This window comes from Myotis nattereri (assembly GCF_964212035.1).
Source record: "Myotis nattereri genome assembly, chromosome: 1".
In the NCBI taxonomy this organism is placed as follows: Eukaryota; Metazoa; Chordata; class Mammalia; order Chiroptera; family Vespertilionidae; genus Myotis; species Myotis nattereri.
The window spans coordinates 64,197,099-64,219,309 of NC_138075.1; the positions used below are offsets into that span (position 1 = coordinate 64,197,099).

Here is a 22,211-nt window from a genome sequence, read left to right on the forward strand (position 1 = left end):
AAAAAGGAAATGATTACTACAGTCAGCCTGCTTGATTGTTTTAAAGAAAAGGAATGAGGGGAAAACTAGATTGTTTTTGGCTCTAGGTTTCGATTTCCAGTTATTTAACTGTTTCAATATGATCTTCTACTCTACAAAGTACTCAATAGCTGACAACAATAAACTTGGTTAAAATGAGAGCTTTTACTTTCTCTGGGCATGTTCCTTCCTTTTACCCTCTGTGCCATGTAACTATCCTCCTGGGACACTCTGAACTGATTTTTTTACAGGACCTTGAACATGTCTTTTATCTCATGCACTAACCATAGCTGCAGGTATGGCACACAGAATGGAAGCCGTCTGCAGCGGTCCTCAACCTGTGGGTTGCGACCCTGAAAATACATCCTGTATATCAGATATTTACATTACGATTCATAACTGTAGCAAAATTACAGTTATGAAGTAGCAACGAAAATAATTTTATGGTTGGGGGTCACCACAACATGAGGGACTATATTAAAGGGTCGCGGCATTAGGAAGGTTGAAAACCACTGGTAGAGATAGGGCATGGTGAGGGCCAAGAAGGGTTGCAGAAAGAAATTACTCTGAGCACAAGAAGGCACAATCAAAGTGGAATACCACCCTCTCACCACCACCTCTCTCTCCCAGCACTAGCATACAATACTAAGTCTTATTCAGACTTAATTAAGACAACAGAACAGCCCTACAGGTAGTTTGGTATTTAAATCTCAAAGCTACAGACCTCACATTCCATCCAAATTTCACACCGTTGATAAATACATTTTACAAAGTGGTAGACTTTATTTGGGTCCAATGACTTTTTATCTTAATAATCTTTTATTTGGCCTGGCTGGTATGGCTCAGTGGTTAAACATCAACCCATGAACCAAGGGGTTGCCGGCTCAATTCCCGGTCAGGGCACATGCCTGGGTTGTGGGCTTGATCCCTGGTGGGGTGCGTGCAGGAAGAAGGAGATCAATGTTTCTCTCTCACTGATGTTTTTATCTCTCTCTCTCCCTTCCTCTCTAAAAAAATCAATTGAAAACATAGTTTAGAAAAATATATTTCATTTAATACTCAAAACATAATTATTCAAAAATCTAAATATGTGTCTCACTCCACCATAATTCATTTGAAACCTCAAATATAAAGAGAATAAAAACTGCTAATACCTAAAGTAGCCAGTAATATGTTTCTTCAAAAAAGATGTTTCCTAAACTTTCATAACTACCAAGATTTTCACAATAATTACTTGAAACCTCAGTATCTCCCACTTACCAAAAGTTTCTTTTGCTAATTCAAGGTCTGCTTCTTCCTGTAATTTCTTTAGCCGCAGTTTATCTGCTAATTGTTCTTCTGGTGTTAGTACTTTTGTTTCTTCAGGTTCTTCTAACTAAAATGATACAGAAGTGAAGTTTTAAAAGGGCTGGAATCATGATAGGTGGACCCAGTACATCTATTTTCTATGAATTTTTTTATAAGCACATGTAATCATAAATAATAGCAAACACTTAAAAGTATATACATACTGTATTCTGGCATTCTTCTAAACATTTTAGATATTCTTATCCTAATATTAAAGGGGAAAAAACTGAGGCACAGAGAGGTTAAACAACTTGCCCATGGTAACAGGTTAACACAGCTTGTAATGGGAAAGAGCTAAGATTCGAATCCAGGAAGACTGAGCTTATTTCTACAACCTTTTTTAAAAATAAAGAATTGAGCCCTAGCTGGTTTGGCTCAGTGGATAGGATCCTGGGTTTAGTTCCAGTCAAGGGCACATGCCTGGGTTGCAGGCTTTATCCCTAGTAGGGGGCATGCAGGAGACAGCCAATCAATGATTCTCTTATCATTGATGTTTCCCTCTCTCTCCCTCGCCCTCTCCCTTTCTCTCTGAAATGAATAAAAATATTTTTTTTAAAAGAAAGAATTGAAATTGTGAAAAAAAAAAAAAGATTTGAGATTGCAGACAGAGTGAAAATGGCACTCACATTCTGCTGCTAACACTGTATACTGAAACAATCTTCCTAGAGCAACTTGGTAATAAGTATCAAGTCTTTATTTATAATTTCAACTAAATTTAGAACCAACTTGAATGTTCAACAACCAAATGGCATATCCATATGATAATAATATGCAGACATAAAAACACTTATTTCCCAATCACACAACACTGAGATGACAGTTAACATTTCTATATATTATAATTCTCTACAACACACACACACACACACACACACACACACACACTGCTTTTACTATAATAAGGGGAAATCTTCGACAATATTTATCCAAGTGGGAAAAGTGAAGGGAATTTGTGTCATTCATAATTATCCATGCCTATGCAGTTTGAGGATTTTGATTCAGAAGTCCAGTTCTGAAATAGATCATTTTATTTCTCATGGAGAAGATGAAATGAGAAAGTTCATTATGCCAAGTTAGGAAATCTCAAACACTTACTAGAAAGAAAAAGGGAAGTATCTTGACTTATTTGTCTAACAGTTAAGTGTTGACATCAAGTATTTCCTGCATTCAAAGCTAAATATATATTAACTCAATACCTGGCCTAAGATAAACTGAGTACATTCAAAGTAAGGTTTATGTTAGATTTGTATGTACCCATGGACAAAGACAATAGGGTGGTGAAGGCCTGGGATGGGGGGAGGGGGGGGGGCGGGCTGGAAGGGGTCAATGAGAGGGAAAAGGGAACATAGGTAATACTTTCAACAATAAAGATTTATGGCAGGGGAGGGGGGGTTAGAGATCTACCAAAGGACTTGTATGCATGCATATTAGCATAACCAATGGACAAAGACACTGGGGTGGTGGGGGCTTGTCCTTGTCCTGGGGGGTGGGAGTGGCGACGGTGCGGATGGGGTCAATCAGGGAAAAAGGAGACATATGTAATAATTTAAACAATTAAAAAAACTAGAAAAAATAGATGGGGGGCCAGTATGGCACAGTGGTCGAGGGTCAACCTATGAACCAGGAGGTTATGGTTCCATTCCTGGTCAGGGCACATGCTGGAGCGGCTCAATCCCCAGTGTGGGGAATGCAGGAGGCAGCCCATCAATGATTCTCATCATTGATGTTTCTATCTCTTTCTCTCCCTCTCCCTTTGTCTCTGAAATCAATAAAAATAAAGAAAAAATAAAGTTAAGCCACAGCCAGCTCAGTTGTTTGGAGAGTCGTCCCATATACCAAAGGTTGTGAGTTTGATTCCCAGGTGAGAATTAAAAAAATAAATTAATTAAAATCTTAAAACTGAAAGCAAACAAACAAAAAAGTGTACCAAACTAGACATAAGGCCACTGGGAAGAGAATTCAAGTGACTTTAGAACCCAGGACATAATTATACATCCTTAGCAGGACATATTCAAAGCTCAAAATGAATTGCAAGGAAATCCTAAAATTCATTCAGTAGCTCTACCTTATTAGTAATATTGGTATTATAAAAAAAAAAATGTGTAGTCAGAATAAGAAAAAATATCAATATGAACTAATGATCACACATACACCTTACTTTCCTAGCTTATTAATCCACGAAAAGGGATGTAGGCTATCACAATAACACTAAGTACTACAGACATCTAGATTTGGCCTCTATATATTATTTTCCACTAAAAGAACCCTCAGAGGAGCAGCTAATTCCAGGCTTAATGAAGAACGTTTATCGGGTAAGGCTGGCACTTCTTATTGTATCAGAAACAAGGAAGCTTTCAAAGACTAATGGGATCCCTATCAAAAGGATAAAGATAGAAACTACTTAAAGGGATTCCTACTGGCCAAAGTTGGGACAGTTTGACCATCAAAAAAACTACTGTATATTAGTAAAACACAATGAATTTATAAAAATCTCCAAGTCCATAAATTTACTCAAAATAAAATCCACAAAATCCTTCATTTTTTCACCACATGAAGTTATTATCTCTTTACTCTGAAAATTTATAATTAAAAGGAAAAGAATTAAGCTTTTACTCTTTCTAGTACAAACCATATCCAAAGGAACCAAGTAGCAAAAGAAGAAAAAAAGCAAACCAATAAAAAAAAAAAGGAAGAGAAGTCACAATGAGAAAAATCACTATTCTGTAATATCTAATGTAATAATTAGGCAATGATCAACAGTGATACAAAACTATTGGGTGAGAAGCTGACGTGAAATTGGATTATTTGCCAGAAGAAATATGTAACTTTATGAGAAGGATCAGGCTGTCTCAACTTTAACCCAGTGATCAACTTTAGCATCACTAATAATAGGACAGACATTACATGACTACTGATGTGATGTGAAGTAATATGAAGCACACAGCATTACCTCTAAAGCAGCGGTCGCCAACCTTTCGGACCTCACGGACCACCAGTGGTCCGCAAACCACCGGTGGGCGACTGCTGCTCTGAAGTATTGTAAAATGCATAATATGTGTTATTTATCTTATTTTAGCAAAAAATTGCTGAAACAGGTTTGGCTCAGTGGATGAAGCGTCGGCCTGCGGACTGAAAGGTCCCAGGTTCGATTCCGGTCAAGGGCATGTACCTTGGTTGTGGGCACATTCCCAGTGGGAGATGTGCAGGAGGCAGCTGATCGATGTTTCTCTCTCATCGATGTTTCTAACTCACTATCTCTCTCCCTTCCTCTCTGTAAAAAAAATCAATAAAATGTATTTAAAAAAAATAAAAAAATAAAATAAAAAAATAGCCAAAACCGGTTTGGCTCAGTGGATAGAGCGTCGGCCTGCGGACTGAAAGGTCCCAGGTTCGATTCCGGTCAAGGGCATGTACCTGGGTTGCGGGCATATCCCCAGTGGGAGATGTGCAGGAGGCAGCTGATCGATGTTTCTCTCTCATCGATATTTCTAACTCTCTATCTCTCTCCCTTCCTCTCTGTAAAAAATCAATAAAATATATTAAAAAAAAATTAAAAAAAATGTATTTAAAAAAAATAGATGTAGCAAATATAGCAAAATATTAACAACTGTGATGTGTATGATTATTCATTATGCTATTGATAACTGTGTTTTTGTTGAATATTTGGAACAAGATCAGGAATCTTGTATTAATTTGTGTGTTTTTTTTAAATAGAAAACACATTTAAATGATTCAAAAATAAAAACAATAAGAAGCACTTCCAACAGCATGGATGGAACTGGAGAGCATTATGCTAAGTGAAATAAGCCAGTCAGAGAAAGATAAGTATCACATGATCTCACTCATTTATGGAATATAATCAACAACATAAAATGATAAACAAAAACATATCCAGAGACAGAGAAGCATCGATCAGACCGTCAAACCTCAGAGGGAAGGTAGGGGAGGGTGAGGGTAAGGTGGAGAGATCAACCGAAGGACTTATATGCAGGTATATAGGCCTTACCAATGGACACAGACAACGGGGGTGAGGGCATGAGTAAGGGGTTTGAGGGGTAATTTGGAGATAAGGACACATATGTAACAACTTAATCAATAAAGAAATTTTAAAAAATATAAACAAACAAACAAACAAACAAACAAACACATAGTACCTGGCAGAGAAACAGACACTTTTTATATGGCTGTGGTCATTACACAATTATAACTGTTCCCGAATGTTTGTGAAAACTTAAAAGGCATTCTAATACATAGAGTTTCTAGGTTTGGTTTTTGTAAAAACCACAAATTCAGTTTTGGGATTAACTTATTGATGGTGTTCATTTAACGTCTTTACAAAGCCCCTCAAATTGCAAGGCAGTATCGGTTGCCTGTTAAGACACTGTACTACTACTGATGTGAGAGTTCTATATTTTAGAAAATCAATAGTACTTACCCTCTTTTTAATTTCTTCTTGCCTTTTCTTCTGTTGCCGTTCTTTTTCTTTTATCTTCTCTGTTATTTTTTTCTTTTCTGAAATTTTTACTTCTAAAAGTAAAGAAATTTTTTAATCAATTATTTTGAATATTTTCCAGTTTATGGATGAGACAGACATGATACCTGTATACTTCAAAAAGCCAACCCTCTCCCAGCTCCAATTTCATATGGTGATTTCTTGGCAAATAAGAATGGGAACGTTCTGGAACTCTTTTTCCTCTCTAACCTGACCCCTAAGATCCAAACACCTGCCTTCATATTTTCCCATAATCCTTTACGCAGGACTTAGATCATTCAACTATGATACCACACCCTTTACTCTCTCATAATACTAAAAAAGAAGCATGTATCTAATCTAATTATGTTTTGAGATGAGAGAAGAGATGCAGGGAGAAGAGAATAAAGTGGGAATGAAAGGATGTTTGGTTTCTAAATACCAAAATTTTCAGTCTTGTGAGTTTTTTGTCATTTGTCTTAACATAAGTACCAGATACTCACCAAGACATAAAACCAAAAATGTAGAAACCCCAGTGGCTCACCTGGTTTTACTTCTGCTTCCTCTTTTTTTTCCTCCTCCTCATCATCCCAATTATCCTAAAGAAAAGAACTTCCATTAATAACTCTTGCATTTTTACTTTTCCATGTGAACTTTATTATCAACTTGTCTAACTCCACAGAAACATGCTTGTTGGTATTTTTTTGGTCCTGCATTAAATTTATAAATTAATAGTGGAGAACTGTCATCTTATGTTAAGCTGTTCTAGCCAAGAAAAAGGACTATCTTTCCATTTGTTCAAGTTGACCTCTGTATCTTTCAAGGACTGGTTTAAAGTTTATCTTTCAGGTTTTGCACATTTCTCCTTTTATTTTATTTTATTTTTGCACATTTCTCAAGCATTTCATCTTCCATGTTACTACTGTAAATAGGGCTGTGTTTTTTTCCCTTTTATGTCCTCTAACTGGTTATTTGTGTATAGAAAAACTATTAGTTTTTGGTTTTTATTTTAAAGAGAAAGGGAGTGAGAAGGACACTGATTTTGTTGTTCTACTTGTTTATACATTCACTAGAGGCCCAGTGCACGAATTCATGCATGGGGGGGGGGGTGTCCCTCTAGGTGGCCTGCAGGGATTGGGCCGAAACCTGCAGTTCAACACCCACCTGCAATTCAATGCCACCTGCAGCTCCTACCTGCTGCTCCTGCTCATCCTGGCCCCACTGTGCCTGCCATGAGCTCACACCTAATCAGTCCTGCATCTGGTGCCCTCCCAAGGGGAGTGGCCTGTGGGATCCGGCTGAAACCAGCTTTCTGACATTCCCCAAGGGGTCCCAGACTGCAAGAGGGCACAGCCAAGGCTGAGGGACCCCACCGGAGCACGATCAAGCTGGGGAGGGACCGAGGGAGGGCTCCAGGGCGTGTCTGGCCCATCTCGCTCAGTCCCAATCGGCCAGACCCCAGCAGCAAGCTGACCTACTGGTCAGAGCGTCTGCCGCCTGGTCATCAGTGCACATCACAGGGAGTGGTTGAGCAGCCTTAGCATATCATTAGCACATTACCATCTGATTGTTTGGTTGTTCTGCCATTCAGTCTATTTGCATATTACCCTTTTATTATATAGGATTGCTTGTTTTTTTGTATATGCTTTGACTTGAGGTCAAACATGCACCCTTGGCATATGAGGACAAATGCTCTAAACAACTGAGCTACCTGGCTAGGGTAGGTTTTTGTTTGTGGATTTTGTTTTTTTTTGTTTTTTAACTTTTTAATTGAATTTATTGAGTTGACAATTGGTTAACTGTGTTAATTTTATAGCTTACCATACTAATTTACCACTTAGCTTTATCACTGATTCTCTAGGGTTCTCAAAGTATACTATCATATCATCTGCAAACAAGAGCTACTGTACCTTTAATTCTTCTTTACTAATTCTATGCCTCCACAACTGATTTATTTTATCTAACTGCACTGGCTAAACCCCTAGAGCACAATGTGAATAGCAGGAAAGATAATGGGTATCACTGCCTTGATCTTCTTTAAGGGAAATGCCTCTAGTGTTTCCCCATGAAGTGCTATGAACCCCACCACATTTATGCAATAAAATTTATCAATCTTACTGCCTCTTGATTTTCTTACAGCAAGGAATTTCCTTCTAGAACATGTATGATTTCATTCTTTTTTTCACTTAGATATCTGATCCATTTGGAGTTTCTTTTGTATGATGTGAAATATGACCTATTTTATCTTTTTCCAAATGGTTACCTAGTTGTCACAGCATCATTTATTAAAAAGTCCATTTTTGCCCAGTCATTTACAATATACTGTATTTTCATAGGTATCTGGTCTATATATGCTTTCTATACTATCCCATTAACCTACTGTTTCTTCATACACCAGTACCAGACTGCTTTAATTAATTACATCGACTTTATAGTATGTTCTTATGCAAGCTAGGGCTAGTCTCCTCTTGTAGATTTTTTGGTGTTATCCTGCCATTCTTGCATGTTTGTTTTTCCATATTAACTTATATCAAATTGTCTAATTCCATAAAAAAAGCTTTTCCATTAACAATTAAAACATAAGCCCTAACCGGTTTTGCTCAGTGGATAGAGCATCGGCCTGCAGATTGAAGGGTCCCAGGTTCGATTCCGGCCAAGGGCATGTACCTTGGTTGCGGACACAGAGTGTGCATGAGGCAGCTGATCGATGTTTCTCTCTCATCAATGTTTCTAACTCTCTATCCCTCTCCCTTCCTCTCTGTAAAAAATCAATAAAAATATTAAAAAAAAACAACAACAACAAAAAAACATAAGCCCTGTTCAGGTAACTCAGTTGGTTAGAGCATCATCCCAATTTGCCAAGGTTTCGAGTTTAATCCCAGGTCAGAGCACATAAAAAAATCAACCAATGAATGCATAAATAAGTGGAACAACAAATCAGTGTTTATCTCTCTTCTCTCCCCCTCCCCGCCTTGCTTTCTCTCTCTCCTCCCTTCTCTCTCTCTCTCTCTCTCTCTCTCTCTCTCTCTCATCAATAAGTAAAAGTGAAAAACACCACACAGGACAACCAAACCAAAACTAAAACCCTCTCTTAAATTCATAGTTTTAAAATAAAAAAGTAAGTACTTTATCCTTCTTACTTTCCCATATGTAAAAACATTCAACATTCTAACCATTGGCTCAATTATTTCAAGCAGTATTCCATATATCACAACCCTGGTTACTGAATTAAATACAGTGCAAGGTTGGGCAAAACTAGATTCATAGTTGTTGGTATGGAAAATAATACAATAAATAAATAATACAAAAACTCTTTTGCATACTCAATATTTAAGAGGAGTCAAGAACTGATAAACAGCTTCATGGAACACACTCCCTAACTTGGGTGGGACACTTTAAGGTAGATCTATACTCTGTCTTTTCTACCTATAACAGTCGAGCTAAAAATAAACCAATTATCAAACAATTTTCTAAAGGCTCCATAGAATTCAGAAGGTTTAAGTTTAATAAGGACAGACACAGCCCTGTGTTTAAATAGGGCTTTAATGTATAGGTAGCTTGGACATTGTCTAAGCAACCACCAGGCACACTATGACGCACCATTTGAATTTGAGCCATAGGATGGCAGATGCAGAGCAAGCAGTCCTGACGCTACTAAAAGATGCAAAGGCTGACTAATGTGCTTTAAATATGACACCGAGGTTCTGGTTTTATAACAAGACAGATCATAAAATCTAAATCAGTCTAGATATATAAAGTAACCAAGCCTTGATTCTTTCTTAAGATTTTTTATTGGTTTTTAGACAGAGAGGAAGGGAGATGGAAAGAGAAACATCGATATGAGAGCAAAACACTGATAAGCTACCTCCCACATTCCCCCCACTGGGGATCTCGCCCCACAACCCAGGCAAGTACTCTGACCAGAAATTGACCCAGCAACCCTTCAGGGCTCGAACTGAGCCACACCAGCCAGGGAAAAACTTGATTTTTTTTTTTAAATTTTATTAAATACTGGAGGCCTGGTGCATGAAATTCGTGCACTGGGGAAGGAGGGTGTGCCTCAGCCCAGCCTGCACCCTCTCCAATCTGGGTTCCCTTGGGGGATGTCCAACTGCCGATTTAGGCCCTGATCACAATCCAGGACTGCTGGCTCGCAACCACTCACCTGCCTGATTGCCCCTAACCGCTTATGCCTGCCAACCTGATCACCCCCTAACCACTCCCCTGCCAGCCTGATCGACACCTAACTGCTCCCTGCCGGCCCGATTGCCCCCAACTACCCTCCCCTGCCGGCCTGGTCGCCCCCAATTGCCCTCTCCTGCTGGCCTGGTCGCCTCCCAACTGCCCTCTCCTGCTGGCCTGGTCTCCTCCCAACTGCCCTCTCCTGCTGGCCTGGTCGCCTCCCAACTGCCCTCTCCTGCTGGCCTGGTCGCCCTTAACTGCCCTCCCCTGCAGGCCTGGTCCCCCCCAACTGCCGTCCCCTGCCAGCCATCTTGTGACCACATGGGGGCAGCCAGCTTGTGACCACATGGTGGCCGTGGCGGCCAACCAAGCCTTCTTTTTTTTCTTTTCACAAGCCTTGATTCTCAATAAAAATCTGTATGTCCACCAAAGAAACAAAAAGTCCCAATTAAGGCTGCCATGAGGTCTGCAGCACAGTAGAAAGAACTTGTATAAAAGTAAAAATATTTTTATAATCACTTTACCTTGGTAATTTAACCCATAGCTCAGAGTTCACAGAATGAAAGCAAAACAAGAGCAGACTGGGGGTTGGGGAGACTGGGTGAAAAAGGTAAAGGGATTAAGAAGAACAAATTGGGCCCGGCCAGTGTGGCTAAGTGGTTGGGCATCAACCTATGAGCCAGGTCAGGGCACCTGACCAGGTTGCGAACTTGATTCCCAGTGTGGGGTGTGCAGGAGGCAGCTGATCAATGATTCTTTCTCATCATTGATATTTCTCTCTCTCTCTCTTCCCCTCTGAAATCAAGAAAAAATATATTTGGGGGTGGGGGGAAGGAGTACAAATTTGTAGTTACAAAATAGTCACAGGGATGTAAAGCACAGCATAGACAAATATAGCCAAGAACATTTTGATAACTGTGTATGGTACCAGAGGGGTACTGGAAATACTGGGGAGAACACTTTGCAAAATATATGATGTCTAATCACTATGTTTGTACACCTGAAACCAATACAAAGTACTATTAAAAGTAAGCTGTAATTGAAAAATAAAATATTAAACCTGTGTTATTGGTTTAAAAAAAAAGAAAACCAGCTAGTCATTGTTGGGACATCTGAGATAACAGAGTTAGAAATTAGAGAGCAAATGTTTGCATTACCTTTCTGGTTTACTTAAGTCCTTATATCAATACACCACAAGACGAAAGGAACCAGCGAACTAAAACTAAAAGTTAACTACCAGACATGTTGTTTTAATCTTCACAGAATATAGGAGAGCTGGGTCTGTGAGTAGCATGCTGCTTAGGCAGTGCTTCAGATAGGAGGACCATTTGCTTATTTCCAGGAAGTGCATATTCACAACTCTAATAGTGATAATGATGATGATAATAATAATAGTAATAGCATTTACTAAGTGCTTACTTCACACCAGGCACTGTACAAAGGACTTTATATGTAACACAGTAACCCTCACAGAAGTCCTGTAAGATGGTGTTATCCCCATTTTACAAAGACAGAAATAGCTATCCCACAATCTCAGTGAAAAATAATGAAGGAACATGTTCTGAATGGACCAAAGTTCCTTTAAAGTGTCATGGTATGCCGAAGCCGGTTTGGCTCAGTGGATGGAGCGTCGGCCTGCGGACTGAAGGGTCCCAGGTTCGATTCCGGTCAAGGGCATGTACCTGGGTTGCGGGCACATCCCCAGTAGGAGATGTGCAGGAGGCGGCTGATCGATGTTTCTCTCCCATCGATGTTTCTAACTCTCTCTCTCTCTCCCCCTTCCTCTCTGTAAAAAATCAATAAAATATATTTAAAAATAAAAATAAAAATAAAAATAAAGTGTCATGGTAAATGACTTCTAACCCGAGACATGAAGTATAAAATAACTATCTGGGAAGTAGGTCCCTCCCCACCAAAATTTGTTCTTTCAATTAGTTATGAATGAGCTTCCCTGGAATCTCCTCAAAGAGAAGGGTAGGGTTCCTACAAAGAAAATATGCCCAGCTACAACTACATAAGTTACCCATTTCAAATTACTTGTGATGATTTTATACTAATTTTAAGAAACTAGTCTAGCATCTCGAGTACTGAAAGGCTAAGAAGGAAGAAGTATGGCTGAAAAATGAGCAGTTCCTCACTCCAATAACTATGAAATAGAGAAAACATGCAACAAAGCATTTTTTTCAATGCTGATTCCCTTTCCCATTAAAACATCTTCCCCACCCTACCATATCACTGCTCTCTCAGACAGTCAAGTTAAACTGTCTCATCAGCCAGACATAATAAGACTACATAGAATTCCACATTCCCTTCCCCATCTCTTTCCCCCATAGGCAAGTATCCCTTAACCCAGTGGTCAGCAAACTCATTAGTCAACAGAGCCAAATATCAACAGTACTTCTTCAAAATAGACTCGTCCAGGCCGAAAACCGACTTCTACGCATAGGCCACGAAGTTTCAGTCGCACTGTACGTGCGCCCGCATGTGGTATTTTGTGGAAGAGCCACACTCAAGGGGCCAAAGAGCCGCATGTGGCTCGCGAGCTGCAGTTTGCCAACCACAGCAACCCATAAGGGACCCCATGAGACTTGCAACCAGGGGACCAATGGGCAGCAGCAGCTCGTCCCAGGCTAACCCCCTGAACCTGTCTCCAAGGCCCCCTTTTCTCTGACTTCCAGGTGAGCCAGAGCAGCCCAGCCTAGGCACTATTGCTCCTTCTATGCCCTTCGTTGTGTCACTGCCCTGAGTTTTTGCTGTGGTCAATAAATTCTTGCTTGCTTTTCTAAAAAAAAAAAAAAAAAAAAAAAAAGGAAACTGGTCACATTTCCAAACAGATATCATCCAGAAGCAAAAAGCCAGGTGGCTTTCCCCAGGAACTTAAAAAGAGTTTTTGTTTCCCTAGTTATAAAATATGCAGGTGCTCTAAAAGTAAATGTAAGGTAGAATTGTCTAAATCTGCCCAATTTTCTGTAAATACTACGACTTTGTAAATGCTGACAATAAATTCAGATAAAATGCAGAAAAGCCCTAACCGGTTTGGCTCAGCGGATAGAGTGTCGGCCTGTGGGCTGAAGGGTCCCAGGTTCGATTCCAGTCAAGGGCATGTACCTGGGTTGCGGGCACATCCCCAGTACGGGGCGTGCAAGAGGCAGCTGATCGATGTTTCTCTCTCATCGATGTTTCTAACTCTGTATCCCTCTCCCTCTCACCTTCCTCTCTGTAAAAAATCAATAAAATATATTTTAAAAAATAAAAAAAAATACAATGCAGAAAAGATTCCTAGAGAAACCTAAAAAGTTAACACTTAAAATAGGAAGTCTATAATTTAGTAAGCCTTAAATGGTTATTTGCTTCAAGAGACTACCTATCAATATCCAATTAAATTCCTTACCAAGTTATTTTAGGTAGCCAATAAATCTTCCAACTATTACATACAATTTATCTCCTAAAATGGCTAGCTTCCTCAGAACAGAGGCTGTTTATAAACTACAAATTGCTTATCTATACTCTTCTCCTACAGACACACACCCAACATCATTTGAGCCATTTCTCTGAGAGATATGGCTGCTTTTCAAGTTTAAAAACTGCTTCCCAATTGAACTAAGAATTGAAAACAAAACAAAAATTTTAAACCCTGCTTTCTTTTTATTCATAACAATGCGGACAGTAGTTGGTTGGTCTGTCATTTTTATAATGTACAACTACAGAATGTCACATGCAATTAGAGAACACATTTAGGGCCAAAATGGTTTCCAACTTAAGCAAGATATATTTATAGATCGTCAAACAGAAGTAGTTTCAAGAGCAGTAAAATTATTCTGCCCCATAGCCATAGCCCACTAACATATACTTCTTCCCCCCTTTTCTTCAGTTTGGATTAAAGCATAACCTCTTGCAGGAAAAGAGCCTTTCACTGGCCGGTGTTTTGTTGTTATTAATCCTCACCAGAGAATATTTTCTCCATTGATTTTCAGAGAAAGTGGAAGGGAGACAGAGAAACATCAATGTGAGAGACATCGATTGTTGCCTGCACACATCTGACTGGGGCCGGGATCAAGCTGGGAACCGAGGTATGAGGTCCGTGCCCTTGACCGGAATTGAACCCGCAACCCTTCAGTCTGCAGGCCTATGTCAACAATAAATTCAGATAAAATGCAAAAGCAGCTAGGGCCTGGCTAGTGTTTTGTAAAGCTATTCTAACCTGCTCTGAGAGGCCTCAGAACTCTGTAATGGCCCCTGGCAAGGCTGGACTTCCCAGCCAAGTTCAGTTTTTAAAAGAAACTCAAGCTGTGACTGGTTTGGCTCAGTGGATAGAGCGTCAGCCTGCAGACTGAAAGGTCCCAGGTTCGATTCCAGTCAAGGGCATGTACCTTGGTTGCGGGCACATCCCCAGTGGGAGGTGTGCAGGAGGCAGCTGATTGATGTTTCTCTCTCATCTATGTTTCTAACTCTCTATTCCTCTACCTTCCTATCTGTAAAAAAAACAATAAAAATATATATTTAAAATAAATAAATAAAAATAAAAGAAGCTCAAAGATTCTTCCATCATCTTAGAGTTATACTGGTCTCTGGAAACCAAATCATTCATTTAATTTAATTTCAGTAAGTTTTTAACATCCTATTATGCATGGGTTAGCACTCAGCTGAATTCCATCTCAGTGCCTATCTAATATTCTGAACTGTTATCAATCAATACTACTTTAAATTCCTGGCTAAGCAAGATCTAGATCAAGACACTGAACTCTAACCAAGTAGCTTAATTATTTTCAGTGTTCCAGAACTACAATAACAGTATATAAGTATTTTTCAATAGCAAACATGCTTCCTAACTAAAAACTTTCATTTATAAAACCTGTCAGGGTATTGCTCTGGCCGGTGTGGTTGAGTTGATTGAGTGTTGTCCCATGTACCAAAAGGTTGCTGGTTCAATTCCCAGTCAGGGCACATGCCAGGCTGTGGGCTCAATCCCCAGTAGGAGGTGTGCAGGAGGTAGACGATCTATGTTTCCCTCTCTTCCTCTCTCTCTAAAATCAATAAACATATTCTTTTTTTAAAAAATGCCAGGGTATTGAAATGATTTAATTGGGATTTTCTTCAAAATAATCTGGTTGGGCCCTAGCAGGTTTGGCTCAATGGATAGAGCATCAGCCTGCGGACCAAAGGGTCCCGGGTTCAATTCCGGTCAAGGGCACATACCTCGGTTGCAGGATCCTCTCCTGCCCAGGCCCTGGTCGGGGCTCATTCAGGAGGCAACCAATCAATGTGTTTGTCTCACATGGATGTTTCTCTCTGTCTTTCAATGGAAAAATATCCTCGAGTCAGGGGAAAAAAAATCTGGTTGGGGGAGGAGAGATGTAAGTGGGGATATAGAAGAAAGAAGATTGGCCATGAATTTATTAAACTTTTCTTTCTACTTCTGTATATGTTTGGAATTTTTCATAAGTTACACACATACTTCAAGATACCCATTTCCTGGCAAAATGCTCACCTTCTGAATATTTCCCAACAATCTCCCATTTCTCTAAACATAGATCCCCTGCTTCAGAAGTGTTATTTCCAATGCTTGAAAAATGTCCTTACTGTGACAGATTTAAGCTATTAACCCATAAAGGATCCTAACAGATGGTTCAATGGGTAGGACGATGCAGGCAGTTTTCAACTCTAGGGTCTTCATAAGAAATTCTGTAACATTATAGAAGCAAATGCCTGAGACGCTGAACACAATCAGAAGCAGTTTTCTCAAAACAAACTGTACACTCTTTGAATCTAGTTTCTAATCTGTTCTACTGAAATGCTGGGAGACTAGTAAAATGCAGTAAAAGTTGTACTATCCCAGCTTGCAGTGGGTAGGTACTCACTGCCTTCTTGTCAACACAGCCCATACATCATTCCAGCAACGGGGAAGGAGTCCAGCAATATATACCAAACGAACAATTCCTCCCACAGCCTCTGTATAACATCAGTATAGTAAGAAAAGTAAAATAAAGCCAGTGTAACAGGAAAGTATGCTCCCTGGTTCTAACCTTTTTAAGTGGAAGAAACATAGGCTTTCCCTCCACTAATATTAACAATTCCATAGTTTTACCTAAACCACTTCTGCCATTGTCAGACAGCTATTTTAAAAGTCAAGCGCAGCAAAATGCTATAATGTCTACTAAAAGATAGTAAACTACTGGAGTAAATTACTGTAACAAAGACCTGTTTTCCTTTCATTCCTCAGGACATTACAGATGACATTAAATCTATATATATATATTTTTAAAGAAACTTGTTTATTGGGGGGCAAGAGGATACAAGCAATATAAAAATCAAAAGTTTATCCGGCTTTATTGGCTTTTTTTTCTCTTGGTCAATGGGGTGGGATTTTATTTGTACATTTTTTTAAGGGTCCCAATCTGTTCATGAAATTCTTATATAGGGGGAAGCTGTGGGGCACATATTCCTTAAGGGACCCATTGGGAGAACTATTATCAGGGCAAAATAACTGCTCACTTCCTTCCCTTCTGTTTCATGTGTACTACGAAATAGTCATTGCAGGTGATGGTGAGTCCAGCAATTAGTAAAAAGCAGCTCTGGAAGCCCACTCTGCCATCTCAGCACTGGTCCAGGTCCTTCATTATTTTGTCTACTACCAGAGGGTTTTTTTGATTTTCCAAAAATCCAGGGAACTCTTTTTCCATGAGTACTCTTAGGTCCTCCTTTGTTAAGTAGCCTTTATCCCCAGCAAACTTATGAAACGTGAACATCATGGTTTCCATGGCATGTTCCATTTGAGACAGTATTTTGGTGAGGTCTTGGCGGGATGCAAAGCAGGATCGTCGGCTGCTGGGATGCGCGGCCAGTCTAAATATACATTCTTAAAGGTTAAACACTAGATACTGATATAAACTGAAAACTTACTGTTTCTCCCATATCTTCTGAAGACTTTAAAAAAGTCTCATATTGGCCGAAACCGGTTTGGCTCAGTGGATAGAGCATCGGCCTGCGGACTGAAAGGTCCTAGGTTCGATTCCGGTCAAGGGCATGTACCTGGGTTGCGGGCACATCCCCAGTGGGAGATGTGCAGGAGGCAGCTGATCGATGTTTCTCTCTCATCGATGTTTCTAACTCTTTATCTCTCTCCCTTCCTCTCTGTAAAAAATCAATAAAAAATATATTAAAAAAAAAAAAAGTCTCATATTGGCTGGTGTGGCTCAGTGGTTGAGGGATGACCTATGAACCAAGAGGTCATGGTTCAATTCCCACTCAGGCACATGCCCAGGTTTCAGACTCAATCACCAGTTGGGGGCATGCAGGAGGCAGCCGATTCATGTTTCTCTCTCTCTCTTCCTTCCTCTCTCTGAAATTAATGAAAACATTTTTAAAAATTCCCATATTGTATTAAGGACGGTGATTACTCAATCTCATGGAAACTAAGCCTTGTTTGCATCTCCTTAGGAAAGGATTAAGTACTATAACATTAGAATTCAGATATGTGATATTACTACTATCCAAGGAGAGAAAATTCAACTTTGATTGGTAATCTTTGAGCAAGCAAAACCTTGCTTGATAAACTTGGTCATTCCATTCAAAATATAAAATTCAGCCTTTCGGCCGGAACTGCCATCTTCCAGTAATCTGCCAAAGTGACTAACACAAAGGGAAAGAGGAGAGGCACCGGCTATATGTTCTCTAGGCCTTTTAGAAAACATGGAATTGTTCCTTTGGCCACATATATACAAATCTACAAGAGAGGTGACACTGTGGACATCAAGGGAATGAGTGCTGTTCAAAAAGGAGTGCCCCACAAATGTTACCATGGCAAAACCGGAAGAGTGAACAATGTCACCCCGCATGCAGTTGGCTTTTTTGTGAACAAGCAAGTTAAGGGCAAGATTCTTGCCAAGAGAATTAATGTACATATTGAGCATGTTAGGCACTCTAAGAGCAAGATAGCTTCCTGAAACATGTGAAGGAAAATGATCAGAAAAACAAGGAAGCCAACGAGAAAGGTACCTGGGTTCAACTGAAGCGTCGGCCTGCTCCACCCAGAGAAGCACTCTGTGAGAGCCAATGGGAAGGAGCCTGAGCTGCTGGAACCCATTCCCTATGAATTCATGGCATTGTAAGTAGAAAAAATAAAGATGACTTCTGTGCTGATAAAAATGTTTCTCTTAATTGAGTAGAAGTGTGGCGGCATCTCTTCCCCCAAAGAATAAAGAAAACTTTGTGACCTTAAAAGAAAACAACCCATAAAATTCATAATAAACTGCCACTATGGTGAGAACTTAATCCTTCTGAGCTTAGGAAATAAAAAATGTGGTACAAAATAAACCCCAATACTAGATCTAAACAGCCTAAGCATACATTCCATTAGCTAGAAAAAGACAATATCTTAAAGTAAGAGACAATTAACATTTACTGAGTGCCTACTATGTATCAGGCAATTCTGCTTAACGCTTCCCCTGCAATCTCATTTAAAATGTAAATTAACCCCTGAGGTAGCTCCCATAATGACAAGTTACAGACTGAAAACTAAAACAAAGATCAAACACTTGCTCATGACCACAAATATAAAAAATGTCAAGGCAACAATATCAACCCAGGTCTGTCCATTCTGGAGTCCAGGAATCAAACTATTCCGTGGATATCATTATGAGAATCTTGAAGAAACTCAACAGAAATAATCCAACATTTAAACTTGGAAATAAAACAGGCAAGTTCAGCTTTCTTCTCCAAGATCAACTTCAAAGTTTATTAAAATAAATAAGCTATTTGTATAAGAGAAAGAAATTCTGCAATGAAAGAGTGAATTGGCGAGATGACTTTTATAGTCCTTTAAACTCGTAAATCTCCAAAATTAATTCCAAGTGGTCAGAATTAGAATTACATTTATCAGGATTAATACCATAGATCCAATAATCTCAGGCAGTTTACTTCATGATATCAGCCCAGATTACTCCATTCAAACCTCATTTCCTGATATTTTTGTCCAGATTTCTCTAATATTTTCTTCTCATTTGGTAATTTATTTCCAATTTTCATTAACAGGTATCTTAACTGCTGCATCCAAGTATACATAGAAAAATTAAAAGGGCAAATCTGAACTAAATGCTCCAAACAGAAAATGTTCTACAATGTAGGGAAGTAACTTATATCTTGCAACGAAGGGGTTAACATAATCCATTCCCATGTCTAAGTACTTTCACAACAACACTACTCATTTATTAACACCAATGTGTGCAAAGCTCCCTTCGTTTCTGAACCTCAGGTTGTTCAAGAAATTGTACATTCACCTCATCAGACTCAGGAGAAAGCAGTACTGAGTATTAATAGTAATTTTCTAGCTTAAAAATTTTCAACCCAAGCAGAAGGACTTGTAGAATTAAGTACATGCCAACGAGTAGAAGTTGGGAGTGAAACATTCACTAAATGAACCCAAAACCACGAAATACCATTTTCCAATTCATACAAAACTTTATCTGCACAAATATTTAAAAACGTTGAGAACTTTATTAATAAGAGTCTTCACATGATGGGCTACTTTTAAAAAATCGCCATAGTCATGTTTCTGAAGCCATACGCTAAGCCCCCAGGAGTGCTCACAAACGAGCCAGGAGGGCAAATCTGGATCGCACCTGAGAGGATGCACCGGCCCCGCTAATCCAGCCTCCAAATCTTCCACCTCTCTGTGAAGATGAATGTCACTCTGTCAACTTCACGGTTTCCCGGTCGCTGCGGACTGCCCCGTTTCTGGTCAGTAACTGCCGGCCCTTTCGGCACTCAGTTCACCCTTTCACCACAGGGTGTGGGCAGGGAGGCGAAAAGTTATTTCGCTTTACTATTTCTATTTCTCTTGCGTGAAAAAGTTAGACTTAAGCCACAACAGTTCCCTTGTCTAATTGTACCAACTCTACCACTGGGCCTTCGGGGACGTGAATGAATGACTGGTTCTGGGGAGACAGGCGCTCGAACAGGCGGGCGCGTGGCGAGGTGTCCCATATGGGACAAGCCGGGGGGCTCCGTCCCCACGTCGCCAGCCTCATCGCGGCCAGGGGCTCCGGACCACGAAGTTTGCACGTGGGCCGCCCCGCCGCTGCTGTCACCTCCCGTCGCCAGTTGGCGGGGGGGATGCAGGCCGGGGCAGGGCCGCCGCCGCCTCGCCGAGGAAATCCGAAAGGCCACGCTGCCCGTCCCGGCCACACAGTCGGCGAGCGGAGGGAGAGAGGGCAGCGTCGGGCCCTAAGCTCGCGCCCCACCCAGGGCTCGCAGGCCCGGGCGGCGCCCCTGGGCCCAGAGTCCGCCCGCCCGCCCAGCGGTGGGCAACTCCCGCCCGCGACGGCGCAGCCCGCAGCCCCGGCCCGCACCCACCTTGACGTCCTCGTCCTCGTCCTCGCCTTCCCAGCGGTCCCCGCCGGCCGTACCGCCGGCCCCCACCTTCCGCACCGGGTCTTCCACGGAGAACGTGTCCGCATCTACGGAAGAGAGCGAGCCGCGTTAGTGCCAGCCGGGGCAAGGGCCCGCGCCCGGCCCCCGGAACTTCCCCTCACCCCAGGAGTCGGAGTCCCCCGCCGCCGCCGCCGCCGCCATGTCGAGCCGGGCGTGAGCGTGTGTGAGGGGAGAGCCAGCGAGGAGCGAGCGCGGCGGGGGTGAGTCACTGGATTCGCTCTCGTTGGCCCGCGCAGGGCACGCTGGGACCGTGGCTGACTGGACGCCCGGGCCCGGGCCCCGCCCCCTCTGGCGGCGGCGACACGCGCGCGGGCGGGAAGGGGGCGTGGGACGTGGCTGGCGGCGCCGCGGAGAGCTCGCGAGGGCGCGGCGGACACTCGGTGCCCAGCGACGCGGGGCGGGAGGGAGCAAGCGGCGTGGAGGCTGCCACGCCAGCCTGGGCCCCGCAGAAGAAGCGTGAGTGCAGGAAAGTTAGCAGCGCTGCCTCTCGCCTGGTCCTGGCCGGTCCTCGCCTCCCTTCCCGGCCTGTCCCACCCCCGCCCCGACCGGTCGGTCCCTTTGCTCGCCGCAGGTGGCAGGTGGCGGACGCCAAGAAGACCCCCACGCTCGGAACCGGGCTCTGAAGGCCATGTCCGCCTGTGGGGACGGGGACGGTGGACCGGCCTCCCCAGCCCCCGGAGGGCGCCGCCGTGCGCCGGGCGAGGGGCCCTGGGCCTGGAAGCCGGCGTGCGCGGCGCGCCCGGGAAGGAGCGAGCGCCGAGGGCGGGGCCCCTGGCCGCCTTCCCTGCCGGGTGCGCGGACTCGGCGCCTGGCAGGTCGGCTTGGCCGGGGTCTCGCAGGGATCAGAGAGAGCACGGTGCCTGGGGATCGCCGCTTCCTGCGAGCCGCTGGCGGCCGGCGCGGGCTCATCCTCTCGCGGAATAACCTCGGGACGCGGTCTGCGCTCGGCATGCGCTCTCGCCTGGTCCTCAGGTCCGCACAGTCAAGGAGCTAAGATAGACGCGTAAATAAGTTCCGGCCCAGTGTGCTGACTGAGACAGACAGCAGCATTGTGAGGTTAATACATATAAAAAGGCGACACTATCCGTGGGGGAGAGGGGGGGAGGCGGGAGAGGAGCGCTGCGGAAGCGGGGGTTTGGAAAGATCCAGTGAAGTTTGCTCAGGTGCATTTCCGGTGGAGATGACACAAGCGCCGCCTGACCTGACCGAGGGGTGAATTGGAGATAAACTCAGCAGGTGAACTGCTGGTAATGAAGGGCTTCGGAGAGGCTACGCTGCGTTCCGACCTGTGGGTCGCTGGGCTCCACGGCAGGGTTTTTAAAAGCGAACAGTTGGAGATATTTTGTTTTTGCTGTTTTCTTAATTTATTTTTGAATATGTAGCACACAGACTGAGTGCATCATTCGGGTTTTAAAAGGGAATGTACAATTGTCGGCCATTCTGTTCTTTCCAGTGGTAACTATTGTTTCCCATTTCTTGTGTGTCTTTTCAGAGAGTGTACAGATACACATTTTAAAAAGGTGATCTCTTTGGAGAGAGACTCTACAGCACAGTTACTCTAAGTTTGTTCCTAATCCAGCAGCAACACCTGGGGAGCCTGATAGAAATGCAAAATCTCAGACCATCCCAGACCTAATGCATCAGAAGCTGCCTTTTAACAAGACCCTCAGATGACTCAGCAGATTAAAATGAGAGAGGAAGTGATCACAGACATCCATTTACAAAGATGTATTGGGAAGAGGCAAGACAGAAGACGGCAAGGAAA

General features: G+C 42.2%; 2 protein-coding genes and 2 pseudogenes across 4 annotated transcripts in view; 2 read left to right on the forward strand and 2 right to left on the reverse strand.

Annotated features, from left to right (window-relative positions):
• SPG11 (SPG11 vesicle trafficking associated, spatacsin) overlaps positions 1-5,459 on the forward strand; it is a 106,427-nt gene extending 100,968 nt beyond the window's left edge. Inside the window, exon 41 of the mRNA XM_081112393.1 lies at positions 5,080-5,459. Coding sequence (XP_080968519.1) covers positions 5,080-5,096 — 17 coding nt within the window. The 3' untranslated portion in view covers positions 5,097-5,459. The remainder of the gene's footprint in view (positions 1-5,079) is intronic.
• The window catches only part of EIF3J (eukaryotic translation initiation factor 3 subunit J), a 28,678-nt gene extending 7,675 nt beyond the window's left edge, over positions 1-21,003 (reverse strand). Inside the window, exons 1-5 of the mRNA XM_081112404.1 lie at positions 20,548-21,003; positions 20,369-20,472; positions 6,381-6,435; positions 5,801-5,892; positions 1,279-1,393 (exon numbers count right to left, since the gene is read on the reverse strand). Of these exons, the coding sequence (XP_080968530.1) occupies positions 1,279-1,393; positions 5,801-5,892; positions 6,381-6,435; positions 20,369-20,472; positions 20,548-20,587 (406 nt within the window). The 5' untranslated portion in view covers positions 20,588-21,003. The remainder of the gene's footprint in view (positions 1-1,278; positions 1,394-5,800; positions 5,893-6,380; positions 6,436-20,368; positions 20,473-20,547) is intronic.
• On the reverse strand, positions 16,507-17,425 carry LOC308527501 (protein S100-A10-like; annotated as a pseudogene). Its single transcript has 2 exons — positions 17,416-17,425; positions 16,507-16,874 (listed from the first exon to the last, which is right to left on the reverse strand). The product of its transcript is annotated as a protein S100-A10-like (transcript).
• On the forward strand, positions 17,424-18,126 carry LOC308527510 (large ribosomal subunit protein eL21-like; annotated as a pseudogene). The gene is made up of 2 exons: positions 17,424-17,466; positions 17,645-18,126. The product of its transcript is annotated as a large ribosomal subunit protein eL21-like (transcript).
• Positions 21,004-22,211: the final 1,208 nt, after the last annotated feature.